At 41.4% G+C, this 13,250-nt stretch overlaps 2 protein-coding genes and 1 long non-coding RNA gene across 4 annotated transcripts in view; 2 read left to right on the forward strand and 1 right to left on the reverse strand.

The window, feature by feature from the left end:
• Positions 1-3,012: 3,012 nt before the first annotated feature.
• The window catches only part of LOC105854033, a 57,498-nt gene continuing 47,260 nt past the window's right edge, over positions 3,013-13,250 (forward strand). The window contains exon 1 of the long non-coding RNA XR_001145762.1: positions 3,013-3,095. This is a non-coding gene — a long non-coding RNA (uncharacterized LOC105854033). The remainder of the gene's footprint in view (positions 3,096-13,250) is intronic.
• On the forward strand, positions 5,089-6,030 carry LOC101619163 (olfactory receptor 10Z1). The gene has a single exon (XM_004688355.1). It carries the CDS (start codon positions 5,089-5,091, stop codon positions 6,028-6,030), a length of 942 nt encoding a protein of 313 aa, XP_004688412.1.
• The window catches only part of SPTA1 (spectrin, alpha, erythrocytic 1), a 51,609-nt gene continuing 47,341 nt past the window's right edge, over positions 8,983-13,250 (reverse strand). For both annotated transcript variants that reach the window (XM_004688356.2, XM_004688357.2), the window contains exons 46-51: positions 12,824-12,875; positions 11,816-12,003; positions 11,104-11,157; positions 10,580-10,726; positions 9,728-9,872; positions 8,983-9,267 (exon numbers count right to left, since the gene is read on the reverse strand). In XM_004688356.2, the coding sequence (XP_004688413.1) occupies positions 9,142-9,267; positions 9,728-9,872; positions 10,580-10,726; positions 11,104-11,157; positions 11,816-12,003; positions 12,824-12,875 (712 nt within the window). In that variant the 3' untranslated portion in view covers positions 8,983-9,141. The remainder of the gene's footprint in view (positions 9,268-9,727; positions 9,873-10,579; positions 10,727-11,103; positions 11,158-11,815; positions 12,004-12,823; positions 12,876-13,250) is intronic.

Raw genomic sequence — 13,250 nt, forward strand, 5'->3', positions numbered from 1 at the left:
GTCACTGGAAAGTGACATAAGCCAATCAGAAATTTGAGAAATAGCTAATCTTAAAATAGCACTAGTTTAATCACATGACATCAAATGACCCAACTGGAGTACTTTGCTTAGGAGCTGTTCAAACATACCCCACCTACCCAGGGGCAGATCATAGAGTTTAGATAGAACAAAATTGGAAGTTTTAGAAGGAAATTTTATAAATGAGCTACCAGCCCTTCAGCTACCGAAGGGCTGAAACACCTAGTCTGAGTATCCTCTCTGCTCAAAGCCTCATTGATGGCTCAGTGGAAGGGAGATGTGCACAAATTTAAGAGCAGTGCATTTGGAAACACAGAAAGGTGTGGCTGAGGTTCCTGTGCTTGAATTGCTTTTGTGATTTAAGAGCCAGAAAAGGATTCCATACTGGCTTGAGTTGTCAGCTAGCAGAAATCAGTAATAGCAAAACAACAGGACATTTCAGAGGGAGGAAGGAAAGTCTCACATAAATATTTGCTGACAACTAAATTGTGTGTGTACAATGGAGACATCCAGGAAGCCAGGCAGAAAATAAAAGCAGTCTGAAAGCCAAAGACAATTTGAATAGGGGCATCGACCGCTACAAATAATAGGTGAGGGGTACTTTGCACTTTCACTTCAGGATAGGGAACTGCGTACTAGACAAAAATGTCTTCTTGTGCAAAAAAATCGGTAAAATGAAATCCATACACAGGCAAAAAACCAGGCAGTGGAAGTTGACTGCAAATGAATCCACAATTGGACTTTTCAGTATTCACAACAGGCATCATTAGTATTTTCAAAAAGGGAGAGAGAAATATAGTATTAAAGTGTGAACAGATAAAAATATTACCAGAGAAATGAGCTATGGAAAGACTTGGAAATCTAGGGCGTAAAGTTATAACAACTGAATGAAAGATTTATGAAATGGGTGCTATACCACTTGGGAGTTTATAGAAGAGTGATTCAGTGAATGTGAAAATAGTTCAATAGAAATTATTTGACTCTTCGAGGAGAAAATAGGGACAAAATGAATATTTTAAAAGCATTCTGAGACATATTATGCGGCCTAACATATATGCAATTGAAATAAAAAAAGAAACACAAGATAAAGCAAAAGAAAATATTTAAAGAAAAAGTAGCTCAAGCCTTACCAATCTCAGTAGAAGATGATAACTTATGCATACGAAATGTTCACCAAACCATAAGAGAAACAAAAATCCCTCTGAGCATATCATCATCAAATTGTTGATAACCAAAGACAGAGAGTATTGAAACAGCAGGAAGAACTTTCATGTGTAGAGTGTGGAATTACGATGCATGAAAGATATAATTCTCATCAGAAACTATTGCAGATGAACACATTGAAAGTGGCATACTGAAATATGAAAATATACCATTTACAAGGAATTTTTGATCTGGCAAATCTATGTTTCATAAATAAAGGCAAATTGTAGGCATTTTCAGATACACAGATGGAGATAATTTATTGCTAGCAGACATGTACTCTAAGAAATGCTAAGGACAGCCTTTCAGCTTGAAGCAAAGTAAAACCTGTGATAAATTGGATATATAGGAAAGAAAATGAAAATTGAATGTATATGGTCATTTTTCTCTTATTTCTTCAAAAAGCACATATTTAATTAAAAAATTATAACATGCTGGCTATAACATGTAAATTTTTTGGTGTTTTATTGGAAATAATTCAACATTGTTTAAATAGAGTAGGTTAAGTTAAAAATGTGTGGTATACACGGGTGATTTGGTGATGGGAAGCCCACAGGGATTACAACTAAGATGGAAAAAGGCACAAAATGTAAAAATAAACTGCTATATTATTAAAAAATGTGTGGTATAAATTCTAGAACAACAAATAAAATGAAGGTACAAGGAAATAGCTATAAAGCAAATAATCATACTAATGTTATTCTAGTTTCCACATCTTTCGTATATTCCTAAGTGATGCAGGGACCAGACATGATATAGGGGTGAAGGCAATACACTTGCCACTGTATTGCTAACTGGTTGAGTTATCTTCAGTAAGTTACACAGTTTTTTCATGCATCTGTTTTCTTATCTGGAAAAAGAGGGTAACAGTCATAATCTTTAAATATTGTGAGCATTAAATTCATGTAATGTAATGTCTTTTGCTGAATGCAGGTTAACAGTATCATTATTGTTTCCTTTGAATCAGTGAATGGAGATAGATATATCAGAGATGCAAGTACTCACACTGTTAGTATCTAGAGAAGAATTCATGTTGCAAGTGAAGAATTAGACCCAGTGATGAGACTGGTGAACTTTCTGACATTCCCAGGTTTTAAGACAAGATGAGTGGTGGAAGTGGATTGGAAATCTGGGTGTAGAATATTGCAGTATAGTGGAAAGAATGGGAAAAATGAAGATAAGATCTGAAAAAAGTGGACTAGATAAACAGGAGGATGCAGGGAGAAATTGAAACAAAGAGGTATGGGATTCTGATGTGAGTATGAATGTGTGTGTGATTTGAAATGGATGGTCACCCCAAGCTCGTGAGATCATTGTAGGGAGGGTGAGTTCCTATTTTCTTACTGTGTAGTGTGAATTTAAAAGCATAAGCTTTGAGTTCCGAGATCTTGGACTGGTTCACTTAAACTCTACCAGTCTGTCTTCCTTTCTGTAAAATGCCATTCTTCATACCTTCTAACTAGGTCATTGCTTTAGAAGAGATTTTGCAGGTGGAAGTAATTAATATCACATTTGATACATAACAGGTATACAAATTATTGTTTGAATCATGGTCCTAGCATTCTTTGTTTACATTCCCTTTTCTGGTTCCACCAAAAGGATATTCTGAGTTAATGATAAGCATAATTAGATGTACTTCTGGCAAGGGCAGCCCCTGGGAATGGGGAATCCCCTGAGAGAGAAGCTGTTTTGAAGAAGCAGATAGGATCCATCTCATGGGGCAGGCTATGGAAGAGGCTTCTTGGTGTCATTGTGAACACCATCTTTGCTCAGAATAGAAATTTCTGAGGTGGATCTCTGCTTCTTTGTCTTGTAGGCAAGTCTGTGGAGACAGTCTGGTCCATGGATACTGGCCTCCTGGTAAGCCTCTTCAGGTGAGTGAACCTCTCCTTAACCTTGGTTCACAGCAGATTCTTTGGAGGTAGTAGAGCCAATGACTGCCCTTTGGGCAGGAGGATACACAAGTTGGCCTGAGCCCAGAATCTTTCTTCAGTGCTTAGTGTAGATTTGTGTGTACAAGTGCTTCTGTTGGTTTGTATAAATGCTAGGAATTACTGCTGAGCAAGCTGTTCTGTATTCATGTTAGTGAGTGTTCTGCAGTGTCTAAGAAGACTCATGATTAGGTGGGAACAAAAATTAAGGTTAGGACTCAAGATACTAATTCTCTAGCCTTGACTCTATGTGACTTAAAACAAGTCTCTTTCCTCTTGGTTTTGTTGCCTGTTATATTAAATAATAGCCATCAAGTCAGCCACCTTAAGTTTTTTTTTTAAATAATATAAGTTTATTTTTACATCATTTTGTGCCTTTTTCCATCTCAGTTGTAATCCCCATGGGCTTCCCATCACTAAATCACCCATGTGCCATCACCATAGTCCAATGTACTTCCTCCACCCTGTTTTTTATCCCATTCCCCACTCTACCAATGTCTTTGGTATATATAGTTGTTCATCATTATTATTTTTTCCCCTCGTCCTTTATACTCCTGCTATGAGTGAAACCATCCAGTATTTTTCCTTTTCTTTCTGGCTTGTTTCACTAAGCATGATCCCTTCCAGCTCCATCCATGTTTCTGCAAAAGGCCTGTGTTTATTTTTTCTGGTTGCTGAATAATATTCCATTGTGTATATGTACCACATCTTTTTAACCCAGTCATCTACTTTTGGGCATTTGGGTTGATTCTATGTCTTTCTGATTGTAAATAAAGCTGCAATAAACAGGGGGGAGCAGGTATCTTTTTGAATCAATGTTTTTGTGTCTTTTGGATAGGTACCTAGGAATGGGATTGCTGGGTCATATGGAAGCTCCATGTTTAGCAGTTTGAGGAACCTCCAAACAGTTTTCCATAGTGGTTGTACTAGTTTGCATTCCCACCAGCAGTGCAGGAGAGTTCCTTTTTCTCCACATCCTTGCCAACATTTGTTATTGCTAGTTGTTTTAAGATGTGCCATTTTCAAGGGGGTGAGGTGGTATCTCATTGTGGCTTTAATTTGCATTTCCCTTATTACAAGTAATGTTGAACATCTTTTCATATGCTTGTTGGCCATCTGCATTTCCTCTTTGGAGAAGTGTCTTTTTAGCTCTTCTGCCCATTTTTTGATGGGGTTGTTTATTTTTGTTGAATTTCATCAGTTCTTTGTATATCTTTGTGATCAATCCTTTATCGCCAGTTTTGTGTGAGAAATTTTTTCTCAATCAGTAGAATGTCTGTTTGTTTTTTGTAATGTCTCTTTTGCTGTGCAGAAGCTCTTTAACTTGATGTAGTCCCATCTGTTTATCCTTGCCTTCACCATTGTTGTGTTGGGTCCTGTATCTTCAAAGATGTTACTGAGGAGCCACCTTAACACTCACTTAACAGTGAGTATGTGTCCACATGCCTGTATGCAAGCTTATGCAGCAGTGATGTGTGAAGTTGGCATGAATGGATGTGTAGAGCATATATGTACACATTTATGTGCTACCTAAGTGTAATGTACATTTATATGTGCATGTCTAATATACCTGTGGATATAGTCCCTAATGTGCAGTGCATGTTTTTGCATATACAAAATTACATGTGAGTGCTTTGTATATGACATGCGTGTACACATATGATGTGTATACAGGTGTCTGCATCTGTGTGGTCATGTGGGCATTTGTATGATATTGCGTATACAACAAGCATACATACGAGAAGGACATGTCTAGTTCAGGATGCAATGTAACAAATACCTTACTGAAGTTTGATAACTGTTTAAATCAGAGTTCCTTTTAAAGTTATAACAGGCATAAAGAAACAAGATCCTCCTTATCCTGCCTTCTGAAAGAGCTGGACATCCACTGGCAAGGTGCAAGGAACCAGCAGGTCTATCAAGGATGTCATTCAGAATGAGCTCAACCAATGCAACCTTCTGGAGGGGCTTCATCTTTCTGGGTTTCTCCAGCTTTGGGGAGCTGCAACTTCTGCTTTTTGCATTGTTCTTCTCTCTATACCTCATCACCCTGAGCAGCAACATCTTTATCATTATTGTTATCAGGCTCAACAGCAATCTGCACACCCCCATGTACCTCTTCCTTTCCTTTCTGTCTTTCTCTGAAACTTGCTACACCTTGGGCATCATCCCCAGGATGCTCTCCGGCCTGGTCATGGGGGACCAGGCCATCTCCTTTGTGGGTTGTGCTGCCCAGATGTTCTTCTCAGCCTCATGGGCCTGTACCAACTGCTTCCTCCTGTCTGTCATGGGCTTTGACAGATATGTGGCCATTTGCACTCCGCTGCACTATGCCAACCTCATGCATCCCACCCTCTGTGCCCAACTGGTTGGCATCTCCTTTTTGAGTGGGTACCTCTTTGGGCTGGGAATGACCCTGGTCATTTTCCACCTCCCTTTCTGCAGCTCCCATGAGATCCAACACTTCTTCTGTGACACGCCACCAATGCTGAACCTGGCCTGCGATGATACGGGCCTGAGTGAGCTGGGGATCTTCATCCTCAGCCTGCTGGTGCTTCTGGTCTCCTTCTCCTTGATCACTCTCTCCTATGCCTACATTCTGGCAGCCATCCTGAGCATCCCCTCTGCTGAGGGGCGGAAGAAGGCCTTCTCCACCTGTGCCTCACACCTCATCGTGGTCCTTATCCACTATGGCTGTGCTTCCTTCATGTACTTGAGGCCCAAAGCCAGCTACTCTCTTGATCGGGATCAGCTCATAGCTGTTACCTACACAGTGGTGACCCCCCTTCTCAACCCCATTGTTTATAGTTTAAGGAATCGAGCCGTGCAGATGGCCCTGAGAAATGCTTTCCAAGGGAGGTTTCTGGGTAAAGGATGAAGCTCCCAGCGCAATGCTCCTCCACATAGGCTGAACACAAACCAGGCCCCCAGGCCAACGGGCAGACAACCAGGCCTCAGTCCAAAGCTGCCCATTCTGTGGGGGAGTCCAGTCCTGCCTTCTGTGTGTCCTCTAAGGCTACTGGGATGCAGGGGCAGGGCTTCCCACTCTGTTTATTGAGCTCAGAATCTGAATTTTCACTTTCAACTTTGTAGATGTCACTTGTAGTGACTGAAACCCAAGTTATTAAGAATTCTGATTGAGGTAAATAATTTTTGGTGTGCTCTAGCTCAAGTAGAGTCAGCTGGGGTCCACATCAGTCATACTATAGAGATTTCTTAAGTCACAACATAACTGGACTGAAATTCAGTTTGAGAAATCACTTTGAATGCCTTGCTAGTTGAAAATATGAGTTATTGCCTCTCTCTTCCCAGGTGTCTGTCCTCTTTTTATGTTATTGTCTACACTGTCTCTGCCTCATTGTTAATTATTCCTTTGTCTTCTTCCTTTTAAGTTGGATCACCTACTTTGACAAATTCCACTTCAGAAAATACACTTTTTTTCTGTTTTCCTTGATCATTGCAGTTGCTTCTGACGGGCTCATCATTTTGAGTTTGGGGTTCTCCTCACTTGGGTGCATCCTCATCAGCCCATGCAGGACTATCCTGCCTAGTCACTTCCCACCAGCAGTGCATAGTGAGTGGTGCCAGACGCTCCTGGGGACAGAGGAAGGTGTCCTAGATGCACACAGCTGTCAGGTAGGAGTTGGAGGACAGGTTCTGCATGTTACTCTGTGACCCTTTCTGGTTTCCAACATTTTCATCTGCAAAGTGGCTGTGACTGCACTGTTCTGCATCATTGCTGATTGACTTGACCATGCATATAAATAATTTAGCGTAGTACTTGGATCATAATGATCTCCAAGTAAATGTCAGCTTCCACTGTTGACAATGTGCTAAGCAAAGTTACATTAGTTTTTTATGAGAGGTTAACCTTGGGGGAGCAGGAGAGAAGGCCCTATGACTAAGGCAGCGCTTGGGCTTTTCCTGAAGGATGGGTGAGTTTTGCAGGCAAGTAAGGCTATTTTTAAAAAGAGAGAGCATAACATTCTCTCCCTATAACACTCCCTAAATGTGCACTGAATAATGGTCGGTAGAGGCATTCCTAAAGTTGCTGAGTAATACTGAAAGATCTGTCTATTTCTGAAACGTAGTGGCCTTAACTATGTGAGGGTAAAACAATTACTTGGCAGGATTTTTTCAGAATACATGTTTCCAAGAACTATCTCCATAGACTTTGACACAGGGGTTTTGTGTCAAAATACAGGCAGAAATCATCTACAGATTTCCAAAAATGAGTCACTTTTCTTTCCTCGATTAAGAATGTGACCTCGTTTTTTAAAAGAACAAGTCCCCCTTCCAGGTACATGCACATGCGTGCATCCACTTGTACAGCACACAAATGCATGCAAACACACGAAACATGCACAAAACACCTAAGTGCATAGATATACACAGAGTCCCACTGTGGGAATACACACACATAACACCCAACTCATGGTTCTTTAGAGCCAATTAAGACTGGAGGCTCTAGAGTTAGACTTCAAAGTTTTTAAGACTCATCTTGCCACTTTTTATTTGTAGTCTGGGGCAAGATTAGTGAAGGTGGATACAGTCTTTAGGTCAAAGTTTTGATCTGTGATTGTCTGGGGTTTCCAGACATTGCCACTTTATAGACTGCCCTATCTGTGGCTGCACTGATGTTGGGGGGAGCAGGAACCAGCAGTGCAGAACATCATATAGCTCATGCATGACTGGACAGGGGAGAAATGCTGCTGCCTGTACAGTTGTGACAGGGGCAACTAGGACGATGGCTTTAGATGGAGAGACCCCAGAGAAAGTACTGGAAGACACATGAGTGGGCGTGGAGGTTGTGGAGGTACAGCAGTTTGACAGGAGCAAAGAAAGGACCTAAATTCTCGCCAGCAACTGATACCATCATTCCAGCACCATCAGCTTTTACTAATTAGACATTTGAATCCGTTCAGCCCAGTCTAAGCCTGAAAGTTTGGAGATAGCATCACCCTTTCTTATCCCTTAACTCGTAGTTTTATAAACAATAGTCTATTGACTCTTAACACTTAGAAGAATTGGAAGTTCATAAAAGCAAGAAACTCTGCTGGATTTTTGTCATTTTGAGAGTAACAACAGTCAGTTGTTACTATAATAGGAAGTTTGGAAAAGGGACAGATAATGAAGGAGACAGTTGCTACATTGATATTCTCAGGGTGGTTCCATTTCCAGATGGAAATATTGAGGTGCTCCAGAATACCCAGTATCTTTATTTTGAATTGTAGGAATTTAAACACATTCCAAATTTAAGCAACACTGTGCATCATCTTGGGGTTCATTTATCTCCTCCATGATGGCCCTTGTCTGCAGGGAACTCTCCATATTGGACAACAATTTGCAGAGACACAGCAGCCCAATGAGTCATTAACATTTTATTTCACATTTTCCTATTAAAAAGAAATACTTAAAAATATTTAAAAAATATTCTGTTCTATAGTTAGGACAAAGCAAAATAATAAAAATATTCAGTACCCAGCAAATAAAAAATAGAGAACTCGGTGCTCTTTTTTGGAGCACCAGTGGCTAACTGCAAAAAATAAGTGTGTAAGATCCTCTCCTCCAATTCTGTTAACATCTTGTATCACCCAAAGTTGTTTTTTTTTTTTTTTAAGATTTATTAATTTGTGCATACAGAACTGGGATACAGGCCAGAGGCTCAGGGGCGGCGAGAGGCTTCACCAGAGACAGAGCGGGGAGCAGAACAGGCAGATCGATGATGCATACTGCTGAGGGGAGCAGCGGGCGGGCCAGGAGAGGTCTGCCACGCCATGTAGTCACCTCTGGGGCAGGCGGGAATCGAACTAATGCGGAAGTGGCTTAAGCTTCTTAGTGCAGTGCTTTAACCTGCTGCGCCACCAGAGAGGGCCCAAAGTTGGGTTTTATCTGGGTCTTTCAGTAATTGTAATACACACACACACACACACACACAACCCTCTTCCCACCTTCTATTCCTTTTCTAAAAGCCATGAAAATCTGCTTGTCAGTTGCCAAAGAAGGAGTTGGTGAAGCCAACATAGTCATAGCCGGCCTGGTGGCCCCGACCCCGAGGGTCCACGTACTGCTGCATGTGGGAGGCACAGAATGACACTTGTTCTGGGGTTAGGGCCTGAGAACAAAAAACAGAGAGTGACAGTTGTAGGGACAAAAAGTAGCTGGTGCCCATGGTTTCCATTACACCTGAATTCTGGGTAGAGAAACTAGAAAAGCCAGCCCTGTTCCTCTCATGCACTTTCTTCATAAGTTTTTAATTTCCAACAAATAAGATCAGCTTATCTCTTCACTCAGCTCAGACCTGAAGATTCCTATCTTGCTTTAACTACAATTTTTAGCTTACTTCCTAATTTTGGCTTAGTAAATAAGTGGGATGAGAAATTGACTTAAACAGAGTTGTAGTCTTGGGATCCAGCTTAAGGTCATTAGAACACATTAGTGTTATGTGCAAGGCAGTGTCTAAATAAATAAATAATACATAAAAAGAGGGGGAGAGGGGGCAGGCAGCCAGGCCCCAGATGAGCAAACTCAGATAGTGAAGTGCATCGGAAGAGTGGACTCAGCTGGACCCTGACCTGTTTCATGTCCTCTTTTGTGATGTAGGCTTTGCCTTCTGCCAGGGCCTGGAAAGCATTCTCTATTTCATCGCTGGTCTTGATATTCTCTGACTCCTTGTCGATCAGGAATGAGGTATAGTCCTCCAGTGAGATATAGCCCTTCCTGTGGGAGAAGTGGATTAGGAGCTGTGCTTGCTCAAGACAAGAGAGGAAAACAGACCCCCTCCTCATCCTTGTAGGTGTTTCAGAGCTAGAGGGAAGATGCATCTCCAAGGGCCTCCTCCAGTTCAGCTCTTCAAACTGCAGGCTAGAATCTCCTGGAATCTTTATAGGCAATAACAGACAGTATTTCCTAAGTCCCACCCTCTGTTTTCACATGGACTAGTATTCAGCTTGACTCTTTCTATGGAGTTTGGGGAATTCTCATCAGCACCAATCCCAGGTATCTCAAGATCTTCAAGTGGAGTTGAAGATCTCAGTTTCTGGTCTTCTTTGGTCCTTGGTATTACAAAAAGATAGTCCCTAGTAGTAATCTGATGACCTGTCTGCTGCAACAACAACCCAACCCCCATAAGCAGGCCTCTGGATCCTTCAGCCCCCTGGGGATCTCACGCAAATGACTTTGTAAATCAACTGAAGTTCATATATCAAACTCGAGCCAAGAATCAAGCAAATTAAAGAGCTGGTTCCTGAGTTCCAGTTACTTCCTCGAGTTTCTGAGGGGACCTGCAAGAGCTGCCTGCTTCACTTGTGGTAGTCTGTGTCCCACTGTTCTGAAGATCAGCTAAGTGCATGTTTTAGAGATCATTTTACTTTCTCTGTCCCTCTAAGCCTCATTCCCTGCTGAGATCTGGTTCTTGGTTCTCCTACCTCCCAGGGTCGACGGCATCAAGGAACTTTTCAAACTTGGGCTCGGGTTCACCCTCCTCCACCATGGGCAAGTAGTAATTGAGTCCTCTCAGGCAGGACCGGAAATCTTTGTGTGTCAAACGCCCTGTCAGATTTTCATCAAAGTGTCTAGAGAATGAAAACATTTTCTCAAGTTTAATATATAACTGGATTAGAATAGAGAAGAACAAGTTGCATTAGCTGGGGCTTTATTAATAGGTTATAAAATTGTCAGAGAACTGATGGAGGACTGCCTGTGTTCCTGAACATATTTTTAGAGCTAATGGATGGAGGGAAAAGCATAAAATGTTGAACATGAAATAAATGTACATCCAAGAATCTCATAAATGTATTAAAAGCCATCATTGAGAAAAAAGTGACATATCTCCAGCTTCATTTAAGATTTTACCAAGCCACACTATGTGAAAACTATTAGTTATTTTTAGTAGTTATTTCCATATTTATATGGAATACAACGGACCCATCAAGCATGAAGTGATACTCACTTATAAGTGGTGCTAAACTCCTTGAGTGTCTCCTCACTCACACCGATGGTATCTCTGGAAAGAAAAATATGAGTGAACCCCTGACATAAAGCAACGAAACCAAACCATCAGAATACAGGCAGGCCACATGACATGGGAATTTTAGTGACTAGCATGCCATATGGGTCATGTAATTCAGGGATGGGCAAATTAGGACTCATCAGCCAAATCCATGTTCTCTTGTATAGTCAATAAGCTAGGAGTGATTTTCCATTTTTTTCAGAGTTGAGAATAATCAAAAGAAGACTATATCTTATTAAACATGAGAATTCTATGAAATATAAATTCAATGTCCACAAATAAAATTTTATTAGAGCACAGCCATGCTCCTTTATTTATGAATTGCCAATAGCTGCTCTTGCTCTGCAACAGCAGCGTCCAGTAGCTGCAACAGAGGCTCTGTGGCTCAGTCTAAAACATTTATTATCAGGCTTTATTTTTTTTTTTTGAAGAATGTTTTGTCAATCCCTGATCTAGATAGTAATGCTGCCAAAATGCTATGGTAACCCAGAGCTGCTTTGCTCTAATTTGGGGATAAAAAATGTGTTCTATTCTCCAGCTCTTTTATCAGTACCTCAAGCTCTCGCTCTCAGAGTGGAGCTGAGGCCTGCCCTCCCCACCCCCCACCACGTGTCCTAGCTCAGCCAGGAGGACCCCGCCCACCCTGCAGTACTTGGCTTGGATCTGCTGTTCCAGGTTGTGCTGCATCCGCATCCCGAGCTGGTAGAGCTGGTCCCACTGCTGGGCCAGCCCAATGGTGCTGTACTTGATATCCAGGATCAGGGCCTCTTCTAAGTTGTCCCCTAGGTCCTCGATCTTGGTCAGCTGGCGCTTCATTGCCTGGATTTCCTTCTGCTTCCTCTGAAGAAAGACAAAGAGAGATTGTCACCCAGCACACCAGCTCCAAACACAGGGATGGAGAGACAACAAGACACCAAGGCGCTGGGTTCCCCTCCTTGTCCTCGGTTATTGGCAAGAGTCTTCTCTGTGAAAAAAAGAATGACCCAAGGCACTGCCATTCGGCAGATTTTATGCCAACCCCCTGTACCTAGGCCACGCTTCATCAACAGGGGAATGTTTTTCATCAAGAGGGGAGAGTGCATTGGTATTGCCAAAGGAATGGAGGTGAAAGATGACGAGATAGTACAATGGCTGCTGGTCCTCCAGGGGTCACTCCTACCTAAGGGCATCTTACTTAGCTTTTAAGTTCTCACAGGGGAAAATTACACTTAATTAGTTAAATGTTCTGAAATGGGTAATAATGAAAATAAGGTGAAGAAACACTGTGCTCACCCACTGTTTCATTCAGTTGTTAAGTGGCCATTTATATGCAGTTATGTGCTCTCACCACATCATAGTAACATAAATTTTTGATCTTTTAGGCTATGGACAAAGAACTTTGGCATTTGTTGCCTTATTTGGTTATTATAGTAACTATAATGTAGGTATTATAAACTCCCTAGTATAGAGAGAGAAATTGAAATTCAGAGATTTAAGTAAACCGATGCCCTTATCCAGGCAGTGATGGCCAGTGGTTAACTGCAAACTGCTGGCAGGGTTGGGACCTTGCATTAGGCCAGGGAGTTTTCCTCCAAGTAGCACTAAGTGATCATTTCATGGCTTTTTGTGCATTGGTTATGATCCTGACAACATCCTCAGCTAATGAACAAACCTAACTTACTTTATTTGCTTCCAACTGGGATTCCAAAGTTCCTGTTTCTTTCAGCAAAGATCTGATTAAGAAGCAAAGGAAAACATTACTCATAATATCAGAGATCAATATTTTAGACAAACAGATCCCCCCAAAGCTCTGTGCTTTTTCTACTTCGATTACTGCAGCCAGATGTCTTCCCTAAAGTGAATGTTCCCCTCACTTTTTCATGAAATCAAATACTTTGGTGTTCTAGTAATCTTGTTAGACAGATGTGAAGGTGAAGTAAGGCTGGTTTGATTCCCTTCTGCTGGCGAGAGGGAGGCCCTCCCTCTCTTCTAGTTTTCAGTCTTAATACTTCCTTAACCTAATATAGGCAATGCCCTGCTTATTGAAATGAAGGTCGAAATGAGATATACCTGCTTCTACTTTTTACCCCACATTTAAAAAAAAAATT

This window comes from Condylura cristata, unplaced genomic scaffold (assembly GCF_000260355.1).
Source record: "Condylura cristata isolate star-nosed mole 26May11 unplaced genomic scaffold, ConCri1.0 scaffold00024, whole genome shotgun sequence".
Lineage (NCBI taxonomy): Eukaryota > Metazoa > Chordata > Mammalia > Eulipotyphla > Talpidae > Condylura > Condylura cristata.

Coding starts and splice junctions, on each gene's coding strand:
- LOC101619163 (XM_004688355.1), top strand. CDS start 5,089: ATGAGCTCAACCAATGCAACCTTCTGGAGGGGCTTCATCTTTCTGGGT.